The sequence below is a fragment of the Olea europaea genome, unplaced genomic scaffold (genome assembly GCF_002742605.1).
Source record: "Olea europaea var. sylvestris unplaced genomic scaffold, O_europaea_v1 scaffold1040, whole genome shotgun sequence".
NCBI lineage: Eukaryota > Viridiplantae > Streptophyta > Magnoliopsida > Lamiales > Oleaceae > Olea > Olea europaea.
Window position 1 is genome coordinate 89453 of NW_019227739.1, and position 27589 is coordinate 117041.

The 27589-nt window shown below is 34.0% G+C and overlaps 3 protein-coding genes across 4 annotated transcripts; all 3 read left to right on the forward strand.

The window, feature by feature from the left end:
* The first annotated feature begins 5512 nt into the window (after positions 1-5512).
* LOC111372868 lies at positions 5513-10262 on the forward strand. 2 transcript variants are annotated; one of them, XM_022995281.1, is made up of 7 exons: positions 5513-6228; positions 8145-8275; positions 8390-8507; positions 8881-8997; positions 9083-9204; positions 9279-9433; positions 9561-10262. In XM_022995281.1, the coding sequence occupies exons 1-7, from the start codon at positions 5718-5720 to the stop codon at positions 10039-10041; spliced, it is 1635 nt and encodes a 544-aa protein (XP_022851049.1). In that variant the 5' UTR covers positions 5513-5717; the 3' UTR covers positions 10042-10262. The 2 variants fall into 2 exon arrangements, with proteins under 2 accessions (XP_022851049.1, XP_022851050.1); XM_022995282.1 differs by having other exon boundaries at positions 5514-6228; positions 9089-9204.
* Positions 10263-15688: 5426 nt separating this feature from the next.
* Positions 15689-17650, forward strand: LOC111372884 (putative E3 ubiquitin-protein ligase RF298). Its single transcript, XM_022995305.1, has 2 exons — positions 15689-16062; positions 17064-17650. The coding sequence occupies exon 2, from the start codon at positions 17147-17149 to the stop codon at positions 17648-17650; it is 504 nt and encodes a 167-aa protein (XP_022851073.1). The 5' UTR covers positions 15689-16062; positions 17064-17146.
* Positions 17651-22834: 5184 nt separating this feature from the next.
* Positions 22835-25398, forward strand: LOC111372869. The gene is made up of 4 exons (XM_022995283.1): positions 22835-23892; positions 24193-24400; positions 24486-24615; positions 24710-25398. The coding sequence occupies exons 1-4, from the start codon at positions 23003-23005 to the stop codon at positions 24976-24978; spliced, it is 1497 nt and encodes a 498-aa protein (XP_022851051.1). The 5' UTR covers positions 22835-23002; the 3' UTR covers positions 24979-25398.
* The last annotated feature ends 2191 nt before the right edge of the window (positions 25399-27589 follow it).

The window sequence follows — 27589 nt, forward strand, 5'->3', positions numbered from 1 at the left end:
AAACAAATTTCATCTACAATACCAGTAAATTCTATCCCTTTAATTGACAATTTTCATGTCAAATAAAGCTAAACGAACAACAAAAAATACTTTAATCTAAACAATTTTTGCGTGAAAAATTATACTAATCAAACACAATAATTGACAATTCTCGAAAAAAATAATTTCTCATCAATTCAATTTCCTGAAATTCGTTTTCTTTTCATCCAAATTCTATCTTTGCAATCAAACGGACCCTTAGTTCAAAATAAATGTATTCTTGCTCTTCAAAGAGAATAAAAACTTTTCCTTATTTTTAGGCTTGTTAACATGCCCTTTACTTAATGTTGAGGAAACATATTTCATTAAATAAATATTCTCATAAGACTTGAATTGACACTATTTTCTTATAAAGTATTAAATTATAATATTCTCCTTATCAAATTCATTTATTTAAATACTATACATCCACTCCATTTTTTATTTATCTATCCCAACATAATTTATTCAGTCCTTTCATATATCTATCCATTGTAATTTCTTCATAGTCATTTCATATTCTTTTTTTTTTTTTAATTCAAGAAAGTCAAGAAAAAAGAAGAAGATAATCTCAGTAGAAAACTCTAATTCTTGTTTTGATAATCCTAACATAAAAGATAATCATCTGTGTTTTTAACTCAAGAAAAAAGAACAATTCAAACAAAAAACTCAAATAATTCGAAATTTAATTTTTTTTCTTATACCAATTGAAACACATTGTCAAATAACCCAATTACGAATTAAGAATCCTTCACAAACTAAATTAATCAAACCCACAATAAAAAGTAATCATTACTGTTTCAATTTTTTTTTCATATATTACTATGTCTGTACGTATTTGCTCTAATATCTCTTCCATTGTTATTTTGACTTTAGTTAAAGAGAATATTTTATGAATATTAGGATTTTATTAAAATGTCTAGAATAATAATCTAATGAAAATAAATATCATAGTGGATGAATTTCGAGTGATGTATTTTTACCTAATTTTATATATGTCTATTAAAATAAATTTACATAAGGTTAAAAATATATAATTTTCTTTTTAAAAGTGAAAATGTATAACAATGATGAATGTAAATAGTAGTCTCCATATGACTATCCAATTTTATTTTACCCCTGTTTGGTTTAATTAAAAAAAAAAATATTTTTTCAAAATTTTGATAAAAGTTGATGAAGTATATCGTTGAAAAATCTATAAAATTTGTGAGCTCAATGATATGTATGGTCGAAAATGAGTTAAGAGTAATATGAATTTTAAAAAACTAAGGGCCAAACAAGGCTTAATATCATAGTTATCATACCCCATTCTATTATTGATACAACCAAAGCACCGCGTTTACGAGTCATTGGTCAACGGGTGGATCACCGAGTCATTGTTAGGTCGAAAATTAAAACATTTGTTTTTTTAAAAAGATAGATGTAAATGTAATTTAAAAACTAAAGTATGTTCTAATTTAAATTGTTTATTTACTTTAATTAAAATATAATAAATCCTCATTTTCCTCTTTCTTTTGATCAATCCTATGGAAGTTTTAAAAAAAAAATGTTTAATATTGACCATCAAAAAACCATTAAAGTTTAAAAGAGATTTATCGAAGTTTCTTTCCCATTAACTTACATACTTTGCTTAAAAGAATAAAGGGTAATTGACACAAAACGTCCTTACCTTTCAAGTCTATTGTGGAAAACGTCCATACCTTTCATTTTTTGACATTTTTGCCCTCATTTCAACATTTCTTTGCGCTGGACGTCCTTCCGTCCATATTCCGTCAGTTTTTCCGTTAATTAAAGGGTAATTGGCACAAAATGTCCCTACCTTTCAAGTCTATTGTGGAAAACGTCCCTACCTTTCATTTTTTGACATTTTTGCCCTCATTTCAACCTTTCTTTGCGCTGGACGTCCTTCCGTCCATATTCCGTCAGTTTTTCCGTTAATTAAATACAAAAATACCTTTTTCTTTCCATAAACAAGGGTAAAATTGTCCTCACCCACTTCACCCCTTTTTCCCGCCATCAACTTAGTCCATAAGTAACAGTAGCAGCAACATGAATCTGAAAATACTTTAAATGATTAAGTTAAATAAAGAAAAAATATCGTGAACACGTTATATTTCACAATTCCACAACTACTGTTGCTGTCATCTTGTGTCACTGGAAAATTTTAGAAAGACATATTAAATGAGTAGTCAATTTATAATGAGCCAAAATGGTGAATGGCTCTTTTTGGCTCAATGGAGAAGATGAATGGCTCATTTTAAATTGACTCATTATAAATTGACTACCCATTTAATATGTCTTTCTAAATTTTTCCAGTGACACAAGATGACAGCAACAGTAGTTGTGGAATTGTGAAATATAATGTGTTCAAAATATTTTTTATTTATTTAACTTAATCATTTAAAGTATTTTCAGATTCATGTTGCTGCTACTGTTACTTATGGACAAAGTTGATGGCGGGAAAAAGGGATGAAGTGGGTGAGGACAATTTTACCCTTGTTTATGGAAAGAAAAAGGTATTTTTGTATTTAATTAACGGAAAAATTGACGGAACATGGACGGAAGGACGTCTAGCGCAAAAAAAGGTTGAAATGAGGGCAAAAATGCCAAAAAATGAAAGATAGGGACGTTTTCCACAATAAATTTAAAAGGTAGGGACGTTTTCCACAATAAATTTAAAAGGTAGGAACGTTTTGTGCCAATTACCCAAAGAATAAAAATCAAACTGTAAGGAAGACAGTGCGGCTCTGTTTAGATTTTAGAGCCTTTTGATTTTAATTACAACTCAAAAGGAAAGCCTGGAAAGGTACTGATATGAAAGCCAAGCCGAGCCACAAATTTCAGCATTAGCCGGCTCGTATCACAACAAGTTGGTGTAAATGTTATCCTACGCCATGTTGGGTGGCAAAAAAGGGTATTGCGCCATGTGCGTAATGCGCTCCTTGGATGGTCAGAATCACCCCAAATAGAGCAGACTACCCTACGCACTCGTTCGCCTGGGACCCAAATGCCCTTCCCGTTTTCATTGTTCATTGGCCAGTTTCAACGTGGGGCCCTTTTTCCCACCCCAATTAGAACCAATCAATGATAGATATAAAGATGTCTATTAATAAAACAATTCCAAATTTCCCAAAGCAAATCGCTACATAAATATCGTTTTGGGTGATTATTTAAAGGGAATAATATTTTATTATGTTGAAAAAAGAATTATTCCTTCAACACTTTCTAATATTATTTATCATCTATTTATTCGAGTATTAAATTTTATATTCATTTCATAATTAACTTGATTTTCTTTAAAACGACTTATTTACGATATTGTCAGTGACTCAATATTATGTGATCGAATTGAAACCAGTCCAAAATCGTGTCTAATTACTTCTAAAAGTCTGAATATTTAACAGCCATTGAAACAAACACCAAGTCGACATGTTCGAAAGATTTTTTTTTTTTTTATATGAATTAGAATAAGTTTTACCGCTACCGTATTTAAAAATTAAGATTTTTTAATTCATTTTTTTTTTTTTATGTTCAGCTTTTGACTCTAAAGATTTTGTGGGTCTAAATTTGTGCTAAGTTTAAAACATTCTGTACAAATTGATATCATACGGTTTGCACTTTTTGAGTATCGAATTTCATTGATTCTCTCCAATGCTTTTCAATATTTATAAACTTTCACATTATACTTATACTACTCAATTCTAGAATCAAACATTCTTAATTTTGGCATCGACAAAATAAAACATTATTCCTAATTTATCAAGATACACTTTATTTTAAATTTTCACTTATAATAAATAAATAATAAATGCCACTTAATTATCTTCACAAGTATAAATACGTATACATTATTAGCTGGTAATATATTAGTTTTTGGTAGAAAATAACACTTTAACTTATTCTTGCATCTCTCTTTTAGTTTTAGGATAAAGTTGCCTTTATTCTCTTAGCTTTACATGAATTAGTCTATGTAAAAATTTAAAAAATTACTCCATTTGAAGTTATCCCTAATTTAGCTTTTGTGCTTCTTTTTTTCTTTTATTTAAATTTAGTTTTTGTACTTTGTTTTTGGTTTCATTTCGTTTTTTGTTTTTTTTTTTTGAATTTGTTAATGATGCGGGCATTTACGATGGTTCCAAGCATGTATCTAATGTAAAGTTGTTTTAAAAAATTCATTAATTAAATAAGCTTAAGAACTAAAAATTGGTGACGTCGATCAAGACTTCAATTTCTAGGTAGAGTCGAACTTGTCATTTCACATGATCATAATAATGCTACTGATTTATTGTTCAATTAATTAAAATTATTAGACAGTGAATAACTGAAGTTCATTGCCACATAGATTAGTGCTAAGCATCGTCAGTAAACTCATTGCCATCCAAACTAGTGTTAAGCACCAGCAATGACAATTTAATTTCTTTACTAATTTTGTTCGGCAATAGATATTGTACAATAAATCAGTAAGGTTTGTTGCCACCTAGACTAAATAGTTACATTTTTTTTTCTAATTATGTTTGATACTATTTAATACAATAATTATTACCTTTTTATAATTGTCAAAGCTTCCCGGTGTCGTACCTTTTTTCTTCTCAACAACTTTTTTAACTTTTTAACCATTTAACAATTTCCATATATTTAGGTTAAAACAACCAACACGCGCCACCAAACCCTCAAATCAAACAAATTAATTCGAAAAAATTGCACAACTTGTATCTAACATATTTCTCTAATAATAAATTAGTCCTTAGTATTTAAAACAATATAAAGTTTGCCCAAATCTTTTCATTATAGACAAACTATCGGTCACCTATACAATGTTAAAACACCAAGTAGTGCTGGTATGTTTTGGTTTACAACTTGACTCGATGCTAAGAGACAATATTTTATAACAAATTGACTTGAAAAAGGTAAAGATTCAATTGTAAAAACAATAGAAGTAGGTTAAAAAAGATTTTACAAATAAATAAAAATTAATTTTTTAACTAGCCAAATTGGTTGATTCTTATCTTATTGACCGTCAAATTTTAGATTATGAATTATGAATTATAAATAGATCAAATTTTAATTGTTTTATCATTTTTGGAAAATTTAACCAATTGGTTCGTTTTTACAACATGACATGTTTTAATGAGGGCTACGTTTAAATTATTAAAACTTTTGATGGTTTTATCGTTTGACAAATTTTATAAATGATCAAAACTCATTTCAACCATATATTCCATTTGATTCACAAGTACTATTCACTTTATGAAATAAAATTTATAAATTCATTCCAAAGGATACGAATGTGCAATTACGATGAAAGCAATTTGCTAATGTAGCAATACATTGAGGACCAATGGTGCAATTATTTTCTAAATAATTCCAATTAACAAATTTTATTTCCACGTCATCGACATTTATTGACACGTGTCATGGGATCCCTACAAGTATGGACCTCCCACAGCACAATTCCCTTAAATCATAAACCTTCTCGAAACACAACCCTCGCTTTCGTCAAACAAAAACATTTTCTTTTCCAAATTTTTTTCGCTCTTTAAAGATTTTTATTTTTAGGAAATTTTCTATAAAATCCCGTAAAGTTTACTGAAAAATAGGCTCAAACATAACGAACCATACGATATTCAGTCATTGACACATCAATTCGGCATTCAAAAAGAGAAGATTTTTATTTTATTCACTGAAAATTTCACTTGAAGATGCCGCCGGCGGCCAGTGTAGTAGCGCATGGTGATCGCGTACCTGTAAAGGTTGTGCCAGCGGTGGTGCAGCAGCCTCAACCGCCGGCGGGCGTGGTGATGACGACGGCGTCGGAGGCTTTTGCAAAGGACGCTGTCATTGCGTGGTTCCGAGGGGAGTTTGCTGCGGCCAACGCCATCATTGATGCGCTCTGTAAACACCTGAGGCAACTTGAAGGTGGTGTTCCGGCAGATTATGAATCGGTATTCGGTGCTATTCATCGTAGGAGGCTGAACTGGATCCCGATCCTCCAGATGCAGCAATACTATTCGATTGCTGATGTCACACTGGAGCTTCAAAAGGTTGAAGCCAAAAAGTGTGAAGAAAGTAAGATTGATGAAACGAAAATCGAGGAGAAAGAGAAATCTCTAGAAAGCTCCGTCGAGGAGGGTTATGAAAATGGTGGAGTAGAGCCCATGGTTGAAGATTTTTCTAGGGATGATTCACCTGAAAGCGAGATTGCTGATACAGGTAAGTAACAGAATCCCGATCTTTATCAACATTAATTTCTGCAAAAAAATAATTGCGAAATCCACTCGATTTTAATACAAAGAATCTATTTTTGCTTATGAATCAAAATTCTGTGATTTATGTTCGTCTGTGATGCATTTCTTCCATTTCTCTGAATTTTCTTATCTTTTAATTATCAAAGAAAATTTCTTTTACGGTTAAAATTAAATTTGAAATCTTGAATCATGGTTCAAACCCCGTAAATTCTAAAGAAAAAAAAATAAATCAAAATGCTCTTCTTTTTATTGAATTTGATTCTCAATTCTTCGATACATCCTCTGTTCATGGTTTTACTCGATTTCTACTTGCAAAAGAAAATAAACTCTACAAAAATAGAAATTATTGAAGTAAATTCTAAATTAGGTTGATATTTTCCAAGATTGAGAAAATCGAAATGGGGAAGTGTGTTAAAGGCCTGCACTGTGATCATCTTATTCGGAGCCCCACCTACCCGATTCACAGGTAGTTTCGGAAAAAGCAAATACCATTACCAATTTATGATAGAGATGAGCTGAATCGGGGAGGTCCACCTGGAGAAGCGTGAGGTATCACTCTCATTAAATGAAATTTGTTTTGACTATTTAATAGGCGGCTTGAATCGTTTAACGGACGTCATGGCTGCGTCTGGTTGGATTTCTAGGGGGGTAGGCCCGAATGGGACCTTGAAAATTCTGAACCTTTTTTGGGATATTCGGTTTGTTCTAGTAACTCTGAGTTTTCAACGAGTTTGACCTGAGTGAACTCGTCCTCGATTGTTGGCCATGTTGTTTGGTGACTTTTTAGGGAAGCTACACGGAATATTCTCTTCATTTGTGCTATCCGCCAAGAAAGGGTTATAAATTTTGTTTGCAATGATGTTACAATTTGGTCAACTTTTTCGTCATAGCGACGGCAATGGTGATATGGAGTTGGCCGGTTGACGACTAAAGTGAAATGATGCTACAAGTTGGGTGACTAATATTGTTTCTAACCCTACGTTTTAATAATGTTAAAAGGAAAAATAACCAAAATATTGTTTCACTAAATTGGATCGCAAGCTTCATTGTTATGGCAAATTATGTACTATTGAAATAATTGATAAGGGCATATTTGATGTGATGCAAGTACACTCTATAAATAGCCCAATCAAGGGAACAAAATATAATAAAGTTTATACCACTTCTGTCACTATGTACCACTAGTGCTTTTCTTTTTTCTTTTTTTTTTTTTTCTGTGTGTGGCTTTTCCTTTTTTTTTTTTTTTTTTTTTTTTGTGTGTGCGCGCGCGCGCTCATAGGTTGTTCTTTCCCATTTTTGTCTTTGTACGCTAGTGGATTCGGTACAGCAAATTAGTCCTTTCCTATTGTATTATTTTTAAAAATACTAGTAGTAACTATTTATTTAGTTTAGAATGCCTATATAAAATTGAACGGTATAATAAATGAGATATTAATTTATCTTTAGACAAGATATAATATTTAATGACAGTTGGGTGGCAAGTCCAAAGTCCGAGGTTCAGTGTTTGCACAACCATTACCATCGCTTGTCCCGAGGGAGAGAAATGGTCCTTTAGTGTAACAGCTTTTGGCTGACCTTCATAATTGAAAATTAATTTTTTGATCAAAATTATGACCTATTAATTTATAATCTTGAGATTAATTCAATAATATTAAAGTACCCGAGAGATTCAAAGATTGAATCTATGCTGGCACCAAATTCTGAGTATATGTTTAGTATGAACTATCGAAGTGGCTTAAAGCTTTTGCTCAGTCTAGTCAACAGTTTATATATTCTCTCCTTTCACCTTCTATAACTGTACTCTGCAAAAATCTATATTAGACCCTTTTTTGGTTATAGTGAAGATACAAAATCAATTCCTTCTTCTGTTCTGCATTGTAGGGTCTCAAGAAGTGCAGCCGTTGCTTGAACATGTCGATATATGTTCTAACCATGAAGAATGTGAGGCACGTCGTGAGCAGATCAAGTTGACAAAAGGGTTCTTAGCGAAGGAGCCCATGAAAGGCCATATGGTGAGTTTCAATTGCTTATGGAACCTTTAAGCTTAGTGTAACATGCTTTCAGTTGACACAATACGTTATTATATAGCTGCAAGTTTGCTCATCGACTGATATTACTACTGTCAGGTTAATGTTGTTAGAGGTCTTAAGTTGTATGAAGATGTATTCACCGACGTCGAACTCTCTAAATTGAATGACTTTGTGAATGAGCTCCGAGTTGCTGGCCAGAACGGTGAACTCTCAGGTGGATCCTGTGATTCGTGATGCTTTTATAGTTAAACTAGTTGTTTCCTTTTGGGCCAGAAGTTTTGAGATTGTAAAGGGCACCTTCTATAGTAATGATTGAAGCAGGTTTGAGCATTATTTTTACAGTCAGTTTAAATATTGCTACCTTCTGTTGATTATACTAGGCCTCCACTGTAACTTAATTGCTAATACATAAGAATTTGAAAAGTTTAAGGTTGTCTGATTTCTCAAATGTATCTTTTAAGGACAATGTTGCGTTATTTACCTTGCCGGTTTGTTTTTAATTCTTGATATACAGTAGTTTATTGTGGTGAAAGTGATATTTTGATGACTCCGTTTAGTGTTGATTAAGTACTGTATACTTGTATCAGGCGAGACGTTTATACTATACAACCAGCAAGTGAAAGGAAAGAAGAGAGAGTTAATTCAGCTTGGAGTTCCCATTTTCGGACAGATAAAAGACGATGCAGCAAGTAAATTGCAGAAGAGTATGAAGGAGTTGTATTTTGATACATATTACCTATGTTTAGCCGAACTTTTTTTAAAAAATTCGTATAATAATAATGTATGTAGTTACAGGCCATATCGAGCCAATTCCAGCACTTCTACAAGGTGTCATTAACCACTTGATCCAGTGGCATTTGATCCCAGAAAATCGAAAACCAAATAGCTGCATCATTAACTTCTTTGATGAGGTATAAATCTTTCTTCTTTTCACTTGACAGTGCAATTTAATAGAGTAATTGAATAAGTTTCTCTGGTTGCATAGGGGGAATACTCTCAGCCTTTTCTGAAACCACCTCATTTGGACCAGCCCGTTTCGACACTCCTCCTCTCTGAGTCAGCAATGGCGTTCGGTCGAACACTTGTCTGTGATAGTGAAGGGAATTATAAAGGGCCACTCACGCTCTCTCTCAAGGAAGGGTATGTAACAACATATTCATATAGCCCATGTTTGATAAATGTCCATTATACTGTCCGATTCAGCGTACTAAACATATCTATTGCCAATTTGGTTCCAAAAAAAAAAAAAAATTAAAAAATTTGACAGGTCACTTCTAGTCATGAGGGGAAATAGTTCTGATACAGCAAGACACGTTATGTGCTCCTCGTCGAACAAGAGGGTGACTGTGACATTCTTTAGAGTTCGGGTAGAGACACAAAACGCAGAGGCAACCCCTTCAACTGGAGCAATGACCTTATGGCAATCCGGTGTTCAAACTTCGTACGCAGTCCCAAATGGAATGGTTAGCCCTTACGAGGCAATGGATACGATCCCCAAATGGGGTGTCCTCCGAGCTCCCGTGGTTACGTTGTCTCCTATGCTTCCAATGGTTTTGAATCCTCAAAGGATTCCACAAGGTGGGACCGGGGTTTTCTTGCCGTGGACCGTTGGATCAAGGAAACCAGCAAAACATCTTCCACCGCGTGCTCAGAAAGGACGATGTCTTGCTCTACCATCCCCTATTGAAATGCAGAAAACTCAGGTCACTTCTGATCCGGGTATCAACCATGAAGGGAAATCTCTGTAAGTTAATCTGTTAGCGTTGGCTGTTATACATTTCTGAGATGCCAATAGGCTCCAGAAATAGTTGAGAGAGCTTGAAAGTTGCACGGATTTTGGACTAGTTGTAACAGAGAGTTGAGTTTGTAGTGTATTTTCATTCTGGTGGATGCAGTCTTTTTTACATTACCATATATTTGTTATTTTTTTTCTCGTTTTCTATTTATCAAGCACAATTAATTAGCTTCAGTTGGTTTGGTTGTTACGTCGATAAAATCTTTTACATTCTACTGTCAAATCTATAAAATAGAGAGCTGTTCACTCCAACAATAGTGCTTTGAATTTATCAGCTCTATCCAACTGATATAATGGAAGACAACCTTGAAGTTGTGAATTTGCCCTCAGACTGAACTTCTAGATCAGAAGTGATGATTCCATTAGCACTCCACATTGCTAAGGTAATTTGGTTTGTGGGTTTTGAAAGAAGACGCCGTGGAAGTCGGTTTTGAAAGGAGGGGTAGAAGACTGGAATGTAATAACTCGTCTTAAACATCGCTAAGCTAAAGATAGGTTTGTGGGTTTATAAAAAGATGGACATCCTTTTCTTATGATCCGCTTCTAAGTGTGAGTATTGCTACACGAGGTAACTCAACACGATAGCGTAGAACACAATGAGCCTGAATTTCAAGCACAACCACTGCCTATTCGTGAGAAGTCTATTGTCAGGTCTTTGTCCAGAAAATGAACGTGATCCATGCCTCCTTGTGTTTAACAATTAAGCAAGAATTAGTTGGTAGTTACTATTTGGGAATGAAGCATGCTTCAAGAAAGGCATATTTATTGTTGGTATCTGGGGGATGTGGATATTTATTCTTGCTAGCTGTGTATGCTTTTGACCAGATAAGGGTAAGGCTTTGGTTTGAAAAAGAAAGTTATGAAACAAGTGAAAGGTTACATCCTGCTTTTTGTTACCTCCACTTCAAAGAATGGAATAGAATCATTCTGACAACCTAATAATTTTTGTTGATAAACACACTGAAAGGCTTGAATATTGCAGTGCCTATCAAATTCATTCTGGCAAAAAATGCCTAAAAGGGATGAGAATTCTCAGCCTATCGGCATTTGTCAAAGGTTCATGAACTTGATTTTCGGTAGTTTGAGTCGTCCCGCCCCTCGTCGATCTGTTGAAGTTCCCATAGAAGAAGTTTCATCAACTAATAATGGAAAAACTTCCATTAATGGATCTTCTGGTGCTTCTGAGATTGTAGTTCAGTTCGGACATATTGGTGCATTAGAAAATTGGAAGACCTCAGTCGATGATTTTGGTTCTTCAATTAAAGTTCCACAGAAAGATGCATCATTCGTCCCGCCCCTCGTCAATCTGTTGAAGTTCCCATAGAAGAAGTTTCATCAACTAATAATGGAAAAACTTCCATTAATGGATCTTCTGGTGCTTCTGAGATTGTAGTTCAGTTCGGACATATTGGTGCATTAGAAAATTGGAAGACCTCAGTCGATGATTTTGGTTCTTCAATTAAAGTTCCACAGAAAGATGCATCAAGCTTTCGAGTCGCGGAGAAATCTGATCTTAATGCTCGAGATAATGGCCTCCAGCAGCAGGGACGGAGCCAGAAGCATAATCCAGAGGCCCGCGAGAGGGAGGCAATTGGCACAAACGGGCAGAAAAATGATCTTAGTTACAAAGAGAGTACCAGTCTTTTAGCTGAAGGAACAAAGATGAATAAGCCAAATGAAGAGACAAAACCTAAGCCTCCGAGGAGGCCGCGTCATCTTCTGAATGCGGACTCAAACATAAATGCGAAGGCTGAATCATTCATAAAAAGTAAAAAGGAAGCCATGGGCAGAAACTTCGGCTTTGATCCCAAAAAAGACTAATTTTTTATTTTTTTTTCCCCCTAATCCTCTTCTGATTCTTGTTTTTGATCATCTGTCAAGTACCAGAATTGGAGGGAGCGGTTCTTATTTCTATAGTAATAAGGTTCTATATGAAACTTTTGTTGCTATAACGTAGAAAAAACCAAGAAAGGATTAACTCTACAGAAGTTTATCGTTCAGTAATGTTGAGGCCATGGTGGCTCATTCTAACTGTAGCACATTGATATGATTTTTCATAGTTACGTATCTTCTTTTTTACTTGTACGGGTTGAACCAACTTATTTGAAAGTTTCAACTTGTTGTATACGAACAAATTAATCTTCTTTCTACTTTTTCATGGGGTAATTAGCACAAAACGTCCATATCTTTCGATATTTTTGTGGAAAACGTTACTATCTTTCGTTTTTTGGTGGATTACACCCTCACCTTTACTTTTTTTTTTTTTTTTTTTTTTCGCAAAATGTCCTTTTGTCAACTTTCCGTAAAAATGTTCCGTTAAATCAAAAGGTAATTAGCACAAAAGGTCCATATATTTCAATATTATTGTGCAAAACGTCTCTATCTTTCATTTTTTGGCATAATTAGCACAAAAGGTTCCTACCTATTAATGTTATTTTGCAAAACATCCATACATTTCATTTTTTAGCATTTCACCCCTACCTTTCACCTTTCATTGCGAAAAAGATCATTCTCATCCATTTTTCAATAAAATGACGATTTTACCCTCCTATTCGAATAAAACAAAAAGAAAAGATGGATTACCAATTGCAATCATAATCCTTTATTTTTTAAAAAATTACAAAGAAATCATAAATTATCAATCACCATCACTTTCACAATCTATCAAGCTGCCAATTATAAATTAACATAACGCCACCTTTCGGCCACCGTGTCCATCGAACTCCACCACCTTAAATGTGGTTGTTTCGGACAGATTGGTGACTAATACTATGAAGGAGGATATTGGGGAGAGTAAAGCGAGGTTGGTGGTGGTGGAGTCCGATAGGTGTTGTGGCCGAAAGGTGGTGCTATATGGATCTATAGGTGGTGGCTTGATGGGGTTGTGAAAGTGGCGGTAGTGGAGAATTCAGAATTTATCTGTAATGTTTTGAAAGATTCAGGACTATGATAGCAATTATTTAATTATTTTTCTTTTCTTTTCTTTTTATTATTTGAGTATGAGGGTAAAATCGTCATTTTATTGAAAAAATGGATGAAAATGACCTTTTGCGCAATGAAATGTGAAAGTTAGGGGTGAAAATACTAAAAATGAAATGTAGGGCCGTTTTGTACAAAAACATTGAAAGGTAGGGACCTTTTGTTCTAATTATGTTAAAAAATGAAAGGTATGAACGTTTTGCACAATAACATTGAAAGGTATGGACCTTTTGTGTTAATTACTTTTTTATTTAACGGAGCATTTTAACGTAGAGTTGACAGAAGGACGTTTTGTGCAAAAAAAAAAAAGAGGTAAATGTAAGGGTGTAATCCGTCAAAAAACGAAAGGTATGGACATTTTGTACTAATTATCATTTTTCATGAAACGAGCTTTCACGTATTCAAGCATGTGCATAGAATTTGGTAAATCAATGATGGTTGAGACAAGAACATTTATAACAAAAGAAAAGTTTTTTGAGAAAATTATATGGAAGGTAAATAAGATGATTTAACGTGCAACATTTGTGCTTTGTTTGGATGATAAATTCTATTAGGGTGATTAGTCGTGCAACATTCGTGCCTCTAGGTAGTCACGGGTTGTATTAGGATGAATGGATGTGCAGTATTCGTGCTTTACGTTTGAATTAACCGTTTACCATGGTATGAACATTGGACGAGAGGGGTGCAGAGAAAGAAATGCCATACATTTCGATTAGATCGAAATGAGCAACGACAAAATGGCAATGTACCAGAAGAAGGTTTGTAGTTTTTGGACTCCTAACTTTTCCCATCATCCTTTTTTGTTTGTGTTTGAACATCCCATTTACGTTCTTGTTAGTACTCAATGTAGGTGACTCCCGAGCTAACAAATTCTTACGAATAATGACGTCTAATTATCAAATTTGTCAATACTCACATAAGAAGAAGTTGACTTGAAACACCATCATCTAGTAATCAATAATCGTACTTAGCAAAGTCCTTTAGTAATTTGGAAAAAAATGGTTAATATCAATAAGGGAAAATTGTAACAGCGGTCCCTAACCTTTTTTTTTTTTTTTTGCAGACTTTACCATAACCTTCATTTTGTGCCAGCGGAGATTCCTAACATTTTATAAATATGCATCTGATGTCCATCTGGACGGTTTAACACCGTCAATTAACCAGAAAAATTAAGGAATCAACATTCAATAAAATTGTCGCAGTAGTAGATAGTTCAAGGAATTTTTCTGATTAACTGACTGTGTTTTGGACAGTTTTCATCCAGATTGACCTCAACTGTATATTTATGAAAGGTTGGGGACCTTCGTCGGCACAAAATGAAGGTTATGATGAAGTCTACAAAAAATGAAAAGGTTAGGAACCGTTGCTGCAATTTTTCCTATCAATAATTATAATTTTACGTGGATAGGGTTGGCGCAACTCTCCATGTCAGGCATTTTCGAGAAGGTGATACGAAGTTAAAATATCACCATTTTCTGTTGTGTGTCCCTATATACTTATTTAATTTTAAAACGATTTAGATTTATTAGCATAAAAATATATGAAAAAAAAAAAAAGATTGGAGCAAGTCGAAGGTGAGGACTCTGTTCTCATTTGAGCCCTATATCCTAAGGACTAAATGGAGAATTATGTCATCCCTATTTACAGGGACAAAAATTAAGATATTTATATTTTCCTAATACAACATAAATATATTTCTATTTTCACTTTTGTAATTATTACTTTATGAATATTTTGATATGAGGAATAATGGTGTCTAGTTACCAAATTTCTTCATTCTCAAATAAAAAGTTGACTTGAATTACTTTATATTAAATATGCACATATATTATGATTTCAGTATATTCTATATATGACACAAATCTACTTCTATTCACACATTCGTGAGTGAATTTCAACTTTAATATTATTTTATTATTACTAGTTGGTATAAGTATCCATCGAAATTATACCATGAAAGCAAGATGGTCATTGTGTAATCACTCTAGATAAACAATTTGCTCGAAGAACAGTTGATCAATAGCACCAGAAGTTGAACATCCAAGGGTGACTTGTAGAGGAGTCGAGTCCATCCATCTCAGCTCAACAAAGTTTAGGTAGGTCATTAGCGCGATTGAGTGTGGGGCTATTAACGCACATCCCCATTACCCCACTAAACTATATCCCATATTTCTTCTGACACGTGTACACACAATAGCTCATACCAAACATCTATAAAAGACTATAAACGAAGAAAGTTATATACAAACCTTCTTAACATTCTTTTCTCGATAGAAACAAATAACTCAAATGGTGAATACCTCCTTTCTCTTTAAAGTTTAAACTAGTGACTCACTCTTATTCGGGATAGCTACATGGACGAGGTCGGCAACGTGCAGGTTCCTTGGAAGGTAATGTACCATATCGACGACGTACAGGTTCATTGGGAAGGTAATATTCCATATTGACGATATGCTATCATATATCAACATTAGTCACAAATTAGTGTGCCTGACACTGACAGTACTCCTATCACTATATTATGTATAGTAATCGAAAGATTTGACTTCACTCACTTTTTAAATGAAAAATTAACTATTACAAACCCATCTTAACTCGAATCAATAACTATCAATAAGAATCAAGATTTTCTCAGCATTTTGGCATCTTATACTGCTTATAAATGGCAGCAAAATCTGTCTTAATGTGGTTAAGTATTGATTAGGGCACATAATGCAATCTACCAATTAGGTTTAGAAAATCGAATTAGCATAGAATATCTTTTCATTTTCTTAACTTGATCTTGGGGTAAAGTTAAAAAACACGCAGCCAAAAACTGGTGGAGAACGAGGGTTAACCACACGTTTGGTTAGGAAAAACCAGACATATATAAGAAATTCCGTACCACACTTGCACAGTGAGCGAGAGAGAACTCGCTTAAGAAAATAGTGTGTGTGTGTGTGGTTTCGACGCAGATAGCGACTGGTGACTACCCCTTTTCAATTCTTAACGCTTTGTAAGTACCCTTTTCATTGATTGATCCAACTCTTGCTATTTCTTGATGTGTTTCTGAATTATTAATTTTTGCTATTTGCATTCCTTCTATTGGGATTCTCCTTTCTTCGTTACTATTATTTATTTATTTATTTTCTTTTTTTTTTGTTATTTTTTGTTGGGTCTTTGAGCTTTGGCATGGTGTTTAATTGGTTTTTTCTTAGGATTTTATGATGGTTTCTTTTTTATTTTTTTTCCTGTTGGATTTCCTGTATGATTTTTTGCTTGTTCAGCTAAGTGGGCGTGTCAAATTTATCGAGAAAAAATAATTTATTCTGTTTCGCTGTTATTTTTGACGAAATTGAGTGTAAGAGATGAGAAAAATTGAGAAAGCTGTGAATAAAAAAATTAATTCATCCTTTTATGCTTAATGAAGTGTCACACTGGATATTTATACACATGAAGTTGAATTCATTTTAGAATTGGAAAATCATTTTTTTTAGTAGAATATGTTTTCATGATGTCTGAAAATTTATTCTCCTTGTTGCTACAACTTGTGAGATTGGCAAGTTTGCCTTTTTAGTTGCTATGAGTTTATAGTTTTGATTCCCAAGAATTGCCTTTTTGATTGCTCTGAGTTGTGGAATCTTCATTGTTGTGATTGTCATGACTTGTTTGATTGCCAAGTTTGCTTTCTTGATTGCTGTGAGCTGTAGGAAAGGCAGAGGAGGATGACTTGAAACAAGTGGCAGAGCTTGATGTCCAAAAGTGTAAAGACGACATCAAAAAGCACGAGAATATGATCTCCGAATTGAGATTTGAGTCTGAAGCTTCAAAAATAGCTGCAATGAAAAGGGGCATTGATCCAGGTTATGGCTCTACATTTCATGGATCATTGTTAGAGAATTAAAGACATTATCAGTTTTTTGCTCATATCTTCTATTGTGATGATTCTCTCTATTTCTAATATCTTCTGTTGTATCCTTTGTTCCCATTTTCATATTCTCTCTGTGACAATGCCAGTGGTCTACAGGTTCAGCATTGACAACTATACTTTTTTTGAGTGGTTCAAGTATCACAGAATTTGTGTGCTGTAAACTAATAGAATGGACGATAGCAATAATATTAATGGGAGTGGTGAAGGATCATCAGCTGCTTTGGCTACCGAGAAAGGAAGTAGGAACAAGAGGAAGTTCTTGTCTGATTTGGCAATAGACATTCCAATTGATGTATCAAACCTTTCCCTTACAGAATTCCCAAGATATGAGTTGTTGGAGGAAAAATTTCGGAATGCTTTGAGTGAGTTGGGGTCACTCGTGTCTAGGTCAGAAAAGATTGTTGAGGAACCGGAAGTGGAAGAATTCCAATCCTCCGATTGGGATGATCCCAATACATGTCAGCTCGAGAAACTTTTAACTAATAATTTACTTGTGACTTTCCACAGTGCTGTGAAGAAGATTGTTGAATGTGGATACAATGAGGAAAGTGCCGAGTGGGTCGTTTTAAATTGTGGCATATACCATGGTCGTAAAGATGCAGTGTCAAATGTTGTGGATGGTGCTTTGGCTTTATTGAAGAGGGAAAAGGAGTTCAATTTCATTTTCTGTTAAAATATTTTCATCGTTCTTTCTTACCATTCTCCGCAGAAATAACTTTGAAATTTTACTTCTTTAATATGTGACTTGTTTCTGAAGTGTATGTTCTGTTTCTAGTCAGGTAATTCTTCAAAGGGAAATAATCAAAATATATCAACGATAAAATGATGGGAAAAGACAATTGGACTTTGGTTGACAGTTCAAAGTCATGGAAGCTGAGGATGTAATATGGCATGTTTGTATGAGTACTGTGATTGGATTAGGCTTACACAAGTTGGAATTGGCAGAAAAGATGCTTAAGAAAATTGAAAGACCTGTAAAGTTTTCGTTGTATTTATTAACATAGAACTAGTTCTGATTACATATTTAGAACTCATTAAAAGAACCTCAAGATTGGTTGGTGTCTGTGTCTCCCAAATTTTGTTTATTTGTTCAACCATATTGATTGAAGACACTTGAAATCTATTGGGCTTCGCCCGCGCAGGTCGAGCCCGCTTGTCGACGTTTTGATTTATTATTTTTATTTTTCCCTCTGAAGATATTGAATGTGTGTAAGATGCTAGTTTACCTCTTTGTTTACTAATGAATGTCTTATCTATCAGTGATGATTCGTTTCCATTTAGCGAAAGTGAAATTAGATTCTAAGATGGCCTAAAATCTAAAGTTGTGGTCGAGAAAATATCGGAACCTTCATATATATATGTTGTAACAAGAGACACGAATGAAAGACTTTTGGGAATGTTGTGGTCCTTATGGGATATGAACTGTATCACTTTCTTTATGAACTGGCTACTTTATAGCTACTACATTAATAATAATGCTTTCAATTCCCATCTTCTAAAGAATTTGAGACCCAACACTTAGCATTAATTCCGTGTTTCATAAAACATCGTACACTTTGGGGTTCCTTGTATAACTTTTTAAGTTAATGTAGAAAATAAATGACATGTACGACGAGAAATTTGGACTGAACAGTACTAGGCAATATTAAGTAACAAAAGAAAAAGTTAAAATCTTGTAATTTGTATTGATTCGATGTGTTATGCATAGTTGCAAGTTAATATACGTTGAAACTATAATGACCATTATCATGGTCCATCTTAGTTTTATGGACTCGAAAAACTCACATACACTATATACATTTCTACTTCCACTAGGAGACGTAATTAAGAAACAAAACAAAAGTAAAAGTAAAATTTTTGTTGTAGTGTCAAGAGTTTCCTGTTTTTGTTCGTGCTGGGTTGGTGCCTCTTCGGCATTAACAATCGGATTGGAGGAAGGCAACGTTGAGTTTACCTCGTTTTTGTTCCCTTGTAGAGAATTCAGACAGTGACGGAAGTCCTCAGCAGAATCGAGGGACGACTGCATTGAATCTACTCGACGGTTCCGGAACGAGCAGTAAAAGCAGAATCCCACGAAATAAAATAATAGTCAAAAGTGTAGTTGTTCCTGCCGCTTCGTCAATTCTATCGAGCCTCCTTCCCTAAATTGTTTTTTGCTTGCCAAACAAGTCCTAAATATTTCACATGTGTTGAGAATCTTGAGACTATGTTGTAATGTCGAGACTCGAGAATGCTACTTACCAAATACATCCTAAACCTTCCGTCTTTTATTTGATTTGAGACTATACCTGCTACTAAACATTATTATTTAGGCTTGAGCTGGATTTTAAAGCCTTGCACTCTTGTTCTTCATTATCTCTCTCTCTCTCTCTCTCTCTCTCACACACACACACACAACACACAGCTGGCAGTTAAAGTCTTGTACCCCTCTCTCTCTCTCTCTCTCACAGCTGGCTGTTAAAGTCTTGTACCCTTGTTCATATCATCATCTATAATTAAATTAAAGTCTCTCTCTCTCTAATTTTATAAATTTATATCAATGTTGTGCTACATGGTAAAGTTAGTACAATACATGCCCTGAACAGAGAGAATCTGAGTAATGCTGGTGAAAGGTGGCAGTGAGATGCACATGATATATCTATCAAGACAGTGGGATTCCCCAACACCACAAGCATACAAATGAGGCAACTGAGAAATCAAAGCTGGCCTTTTTCTCTTTGATTATTTAATTTTCTTGCTGGCTTAAAACCATCCATTTGGCATCTTTCTCATACAATTAGCCAGTCCTATATACATAATTGTTAATTACTTGGGACACCTAGTTATCAATTATTCTATCTTTGCATAAGGGTATCGATGTCTCATCTATAACAGCTTAATCTTTTGGATGAGTTAGTTTAACATGATATTAAAGCATGCAAATGCCTTACGTTATGTTTAGCTGGTATTATGAAAATAGTGCACATGTTAGACCTTAATTTGATAAAAAGTGAAACCAAATATGCACATAAAAGGGTCGTATGAATCTAAATAAATAACGTTGTCACTTTTTCTATTAGTTTAGATTTTTAGACGAGATGAGCTATTGGATGTCATTTTCGATCAGTACAAGAAAATCTCTATTGTGTTATAAAGAATTTAAATTAGTCTAATGTGTCTCTTTTATTTCATCATTTTCTTTAACTTGTGGTACCATGTCCTGACCAGAGTTGGTTTGGTTGTCTAATTTCTCATTTTCTACATGCAAAAAAGGGGCCCTACTTCTTGTTGTGTGTTTGCCTATTTTGTAATTAGTTCTATATTTTACAATGTGAATCACGATGCATGTGATGATTATACACCGAAAGGGTTGGGAAAAAATAAAAAAAAATAAAAAATAAAAATTCTAACCCATTTCATTGGAAATCTATTCAATTTTAATTCTTACAAATATTCACTCGCGACTAAATTTTGACCTAATTCGATAAAAACACGTCTGGCATCGACCTTATTATCAATGGCTTTTAGTATGAGAATCTGATAGAGTCGTTGAATATTGTTTGTAAAACTATAACAAAAGTGGAGACTAATTAATGTTCTACTCAAACAACCATTAGAGAAAAATCATATTATGTGCAGTAGGCGGCAAATAATATTTTAGTAGTAATTTGTACATAAAATAGTTGTAATTGAGACTGGGCTTTGCATGGTAGTGCGGGCCTAGTCAAGTTGCATCCAATAATGCAGTTGCAATCAAAGCATAATTTACAGTTTTGTATGACCTTGACTTCTCCCTATAATTAATTACATTGAAAATGATCGTTTGGTCCCCATTAATAGTTTTTTTTTTTTTTTTTTGAAAAAATGGATGATTGTAAAATAATGAAAAGTTTTCGATTTGTGTAATATTATTTTATTGAAAATTATGTGATTGAAAATAGAAGAGAGAAAAATTTAAATTAAATTAAAGAGTTTTTAAGGGGCAGAAAGTGAAAGAAAGGAAGAAAGAAAAATGTGTTTTCTTTTCTATTTTTCTTTGAAAATCACATTGAAAAATTGGTTTTTGACAAATATTATGTATATGCACAATTGTCATTAAAATTAATGGAGGGTTTTGATTCCCCTTCGAAAAGGAAAGGTATACGAGAGACGAATATCTTCAAGAATAAATAGTGGTTTTGATTTCTTTATGGTCGTTTGAGAGTTGATGACTTGAGTTAGCATCCAACGAATCTCCTTCTTCTGCACATGTGTCTTGTTCAAGGGTGAGTCTAGTATTCTGCCCTTTTTGGTCGCTTGCTTATGATTCTCAAAATTTCTTTTAATTAGGCTCTAAAGTCTGATCTTGGTCCCTGTCCTTGGTACATTTTGAATCAAAAGGCATCTAGATCAAATTATCACTTTCTAGTTATAGTTGCTAGTATTGAATGATTATTGTTGGACAGCTAATTTATCTAAAAGTTTACACTAAAGATATCAAAAGAAAATTTATCTTAAATTATTCTTTCAACATGCCCACTTACATGTACATACTATTAATGTCATATTAAATAAATATCTTACCTAATTTCCAAGATACTCCCCTTAACTAGAGGAAAATACAAGTGAAAAAAGCATTGGAGTTTTGTACGCCGTGTTTCTGGTGACGTGGCGTTTCAAACAAGAACCCTTGTTTGTTTTTGTATCAAGCCCCTCTAAGTACATATATATTTGCAAATTAGGGCCTTCGAGGCATAGACCAGTGGTACAAAGGACAAGGGTGAGGTTATCTCACGCCTTGCTGACAGCCATAATGTGAGCATTCGATTCTTGAGACATGGAATTGGACTCTTTGTAGGCGCAGTGTACAGACAGTTCTTATTCACTGACCTGTTGGAGTATATCCCGCGATTTATCTCCCTCACAAAACTCTAGAGGCGGGCGGTAGGGACCCTCAAAGTTGTGGTTCCACTTTTATATTTGAAAATTAGGATTTAAAAAATAAAATTCCATTGACCCAAATAACATAGGCACGTATATTTTATAAAATTGGGGAGTAGTTGGGTCTTTAATTTTTTACTTCACGTATTTTAATGTTAAAACTTAAAAGACATTTATATAACGTCCAAGTACACCCATTAAATCTTGGAGTAGTTAGCATTTGTTGGGGTCAAATGTTTGTTTTTTGTCCTAGCCATATTATATGACTATGGGGTACCTCTCAATTCATTTTAATAGATAAAACAAATTCACAATAATGATAAATGGGTGATGCTTCCTCACATGAAGGGAGATTTATTTCGAATAAAATATTATTTATTCGAAGTGCATCTCTTTCATATGAGGGGGATGAATACCACATTATATACAAGTAGCATATTTTATAATAACTTTAGTTTTATATGTAAATAACATGAGCTATTGTAGAGTAGTAGATAACGCGTATAAGGTATGAGAACAAATTTACTTCCATTTAGGCCTCATTTGGTAGCTGTTTTTTTCAAAATGCATTTTTCTCTCTCTTTTTTTCAACCACACATTTTTTATTAAAATAATATTATACGTAAATTAAAAACTTTTCCTTATTTCTCAATCATACATTTCACATCAATTGACTATTCTAAAATATATTTTTACATAAAATACCTATCAAACACCCCTTAACCCATTTTGGGCACTATATATACATAAAGTCTAGAGAGTGATAAGGATATCAGAACTTAATTTCGAACCGTTTTATATTTTTTACCCTCGGTTAATGTATAACAACTGTAGAAATTCAAATAAATCGACAAGGTCGAAATATTAACTAACTTGAGAAAATCAAGATTAATCTTAGAGACAAAAAAATGAGACAAAAAGGGTGAAAACTATCCCCTGTCAAGCTCGCGATTATTAGAATCAATAACTGTATTTAGTAGATAACACATATCCTGCAAAAGACTCCTTCCCATTTTCAACCTTTAGAATCTTAACTTCAACCAAACTTCTAACAAATTTCCTATTAATCTTTCTATTTTCCAATCCAAAAATGTTGTGAAGCAATTTTTATTTTTCTTTCTCCACAATGCTTAAAGTTTTCAACAGAAAGCTTAAACGCTTCTGTTCTAGGCTGGGATGGCCGATTCGACGCCGTTCCAAGCAAAAAATTGTCATAAAAAAGTTTGGAAAATCCAACTCAAGAACAAGAAATGAAGCAATTGCATCAAATACCACTGGTTCTGCTGTGATTCATCCAAGTAATGAATCCAGTGGCCTAAAATCCAAGAAACCAATATGTGTTGCCACATTTAATGCTGCCCTGTTCTCCATGGCACCTGCAGTTCCAGAGATGGAAAAATCAGCAAGTTTTGAGCCTGGAAATGAAGGTTTTTTGATGAAAAAGAATGGATTCGAGTGCGATTTAAGGACGAAATCTATGAATGATCGTCCGAGAAGTATACTAAAGCAATCTCCACTGCGTTCAGACTCCATGGATTCATCAGAAAATCTCTCTAAACAACAGAAGTTCTCGAAATCAAGATTGCGGGTTTCAATCAATTTACCAGATAATGAGATATCTTTGAAGAAAAGTGGACAGTCGGGCTTTTCTGAAGCTGAAAAAGAGGCATCCTCAAGGGGTAGTAGTATTAGTAGAATTCTGAAAGGGAAGGCTCCATTGACATACAGCAAAAGTACGTCGTTTAGCGCCACATATGGTGCTGATTATCGAAGTTTCTCCAGTACTCGGACCGTTCTTGATGTTCTAAGAGAGTTGAACGCAGATATATTGGCTTTGCAGGATGTGAAAGCAGAGGAGGAAAAAGAAATGAAACCTTTATCTGATTTGGCTAAAGCTTTAGGGATGTACTATGTCTTTGCAGAGAGTTGGGCACCTGAATATGGGAATGCAATTTTGTCCAAATGGCCTATTAACAAATGGAGGGCTCAAAAAATCTTTGATGAAACTGACTTCAGGTTTGTAATAATTCTTTGATTATCCTGCCTTGATTCATAGCAACCCTGATTTTGGATTTTTTGCATCATGACTGTTAAACATATGGCTTGTTTGGTAGTGAGATTAGATAGTATATGATAGTGGAAGAAACCTTTGCTAATATCTTGTTTGTCGTACCATGCTTGTACTTAAAAGTCGCAGATCTTGTAACTCCATACTATTTCGCACTAGGAGCCAAAAAGGAAATTTGTAAACCACTGCACAAACACATGCTCTATTTGAGTTTTTCATATCAAGTGATTTCTTATTATTTGATGCAGGAATGTTTTGAAAGCCACCATTGATGTTCCTCAGGTGGGAGAAATCGACTTCTTCTGCACGCATCTCGATCATTTAGACGAGAACTGGCGAATGAAACAGATAAATGCAATAATCCAATCTACGAACATACCCCATATCTTAGCAGGAGGCCTAAATTCTCTTGATGAAACTGATTACTCCCAAGAAAGATGGACTGACATAGTAAAGGTCACTATCTTTTCTCGTTTTTCCAAGATTGAACACTCTTTTTTCCCTTCCGGTAACTTACAATTTGACCTTACTTATGGCACAGTATTATGAAGAAATGGGAAAGCCAACACCCAAACTTGAGGTGATGAAATATTTGAAGAGTGAACATTACACAGATGCAAAAGATTTTGCTGGAGAGTGCGAGTCTGTTGTTATGATTGCCAAAGGACAAAGTACAGAACTCCATTGCAAAATTGCTTATTTTCTCAATTGAATAATCACTTATCGATGCTGATTATGTTTAATCTAGGGTTTTCTTTTGTACAGATGTACAGGGCACATGCAAATATGGAACTCGAGTCGACTACATATTATCATCACCAAATTCAGCATACAAGTTTGTTCCTGGATCATATTCTGTTTTTTCTTCGAAAGGGACTTCTGATCATCATATAGTGAAAGTTGACTTGATGAAAGTAGATAGCAATCCTCAACAGCAATATGCTCAAAGGAGGCGCAGGCAATCCAAACAGAGAATTGTTAAGATAACTCATTCTTCTTCTCCATCAAAGGGTATATGGGAAGCACAATCTTGAAATGCAGATATATTAGTACATTAGTATTTCTCTTTTCCGACTATTTACTCAGCAGATTGTTCAATGATCATGGCATGTTTAACAAAGTGGACTCGAACTGGACAATATAAAGGAAAAAAAAGAAACTAAAATCTTGTCTATTCTACTGCCCATTTCTACTTACTAAACGTGCCTGGATAAAAAGATGAAGGCGGAAAAGTTTTACAATAGCTTCCTTTTTTTGTTTCTTTCTGTAAAGCACTATTCATCAATACAATGGTGACTAATTTAGAGGGAAAGAAAATTAAAGATACAGAATGTGTATAAATTCATTTCAGTTACTTGTAAAACAAGGATTTTCTTCCTTTTTCCCTTCTGATTCAAGTTTTGAAAAGAAGTTGAAGAAGGGTATTTGAAAATACTTGAGTAGTTTTCTTCTCTTATGTTTCTTCCAAACTTTCCAAATAATTGTGCATCTGTGTGTTGATCACTTGATCGCTCTTCAAATATTTCGTCGCACTTAGTGACTTAGTCTTGGGAAAACAAGAAAACGAATTAAACCTTACAAAATCTGTCCATCTCTCTCGGGGAGTAATATGTTTCAACCAAAGAATTTAGACTTGGTGGATTGGATTATGGCATTTATCTGTTTCATTCACTAATTCTGGTCTAAATGGTGGAGGTGCTAGAAGAAGTCCATTTCTCCAACCTGAGGAACATCGATGGTGGCTATCAAAACATACCTGCATCGTCTTATAACAAGTCATAAGCTATCTTTCAGCATCATTTGTCGCGCTTAACAACGTGCTTTTGCTGTATTTCAATGGAGCCTTCCGTTTTAGAACTCTGCTAATACTGCTCCCCCTTGAGGATGCCTCGTTTTCACATTCAGTAAAGCTCGACTGCCCATTTTTTGTTCGAAGATATCTTGTTATCTGGTGAAATGATTGAAATTGGCAAACTTCTGTTGTTTAGAGATTTTTTCTGATGCATTCATAGAGCTTGAATGCAAGGACTATTATTCATAGACTTCATCCTTAAATCGCACTCGAATCCATTCTTTTTCTTCAAGATACCTTTACTTCCGGGCTCAAAACTTTCTGATTTATCTGGAACTGCAGGTGCCATAGAAAACAGAACAGCATTATATGTGGCAACACAGATAAAATCCCCCCAATGGTCACTAAACTTTGCAGAAAATCCTCTAGGAGGTCGCTGAACTTCAATACGTCCCTAAATAGTCACTGAACATTGTCGAAGTCCCTCCATGAGATCACGGAACTTCAAAACGTCCCTGAATGGTCATTGTGCTTTGCAAAAAGTCTATGGGAGGTCACTAAATTAGTTATGTATGGGGTCCCAATTTGCAATGTTGAGTGACCTTTTAGGGGGATTTCGACAAAGTTCAGTAATCATTGAGGGACGTTTTGAAATTTGGTGATTTCTTGGGGGACTTTGGCAAAGTTCAGTGACTATTTAGGGACATATTAAAGTTCGGTGACCTTCTAGGAGATTTTCTGCAAAGTTCAGTGACCATTGGAGGGATTTTCTCTGACAACACATAATGGTTTCATGGATTTTAGGCCAACTGATTCATTATTTGGATGGATCACAGAAGAACCAACGATATTTGATGCATTTGAATCATTTCTTGTTCTTGAATTAGATTTTCCAAACATTTTTATGACAATTTTTGGTTTGGAATGTGCCAACTCAGCTTATCAACAATCTAGTAAGGTTGAAGACAATATTCAAATGATGTACATGTGATCATATTTTAATTGAAAGTAGATCGATTTATATGTAATTCAAGTTTTTCATTTAAAATTTATTAGATTAACGATATATTATATAAATAGCATATAATGAATGAAATTGAATATTAAGTAAAATTTTTTACTGAATTCGTCACAAAAAATAATTGGACTAGAAAGGGCCTTCCAAGAGAGAGAGCTCCCCCGGTAACCCAGACTTGGGCCTATTTACTGGGCCCTATCAGCGTCCTAATCAAGCTGGCCTCATTTTTACGTGAATTTGGCACTTGTAATTCCACAAGCAAATCAACTAACAATTGGGTGTAAATATGTGCAATACATGTAGAATACTTGATCACTCTTTCCAAATTTCGTAATTTAGTGATTTAAGTAGATGAGCCAAATTCTCTCTAAAAACAAATGAAACTTCTATCGCAGTTTATAGATCAATTATTGCACATTAACTTACTATTGTACAAAAATAAAAGTATATGTATGTATATGGATGGTCTTATGTTTCATCAAAAAATGTCGAATACAATATGAATTCATTGGGAATTAAGAGTGTGTTTGATTAAATTTATTTTCCATGAAAAATATCAATTTTACATGAAAAATATCAATTTTACACTCAAATTCCTACTTGAAGTGTTTGATTGCTATTTTTTTACATGGAAAACATTTTTCAACTTTTGAAAATATGCCTAATTTTTCTTGGGTGGAGGTGGTTTTTATTTTCCTCAAAACAAGGAAAACATTTTTTTTTCTAGGTGATATTTTTCATGTCAATCAAACACACTCTAAATTCTAGTGTCAATTATCTTTCTTCAGATAAATATAAAAGTTCATTAAAAAAAAAAAGACACACTCTAGCGGGA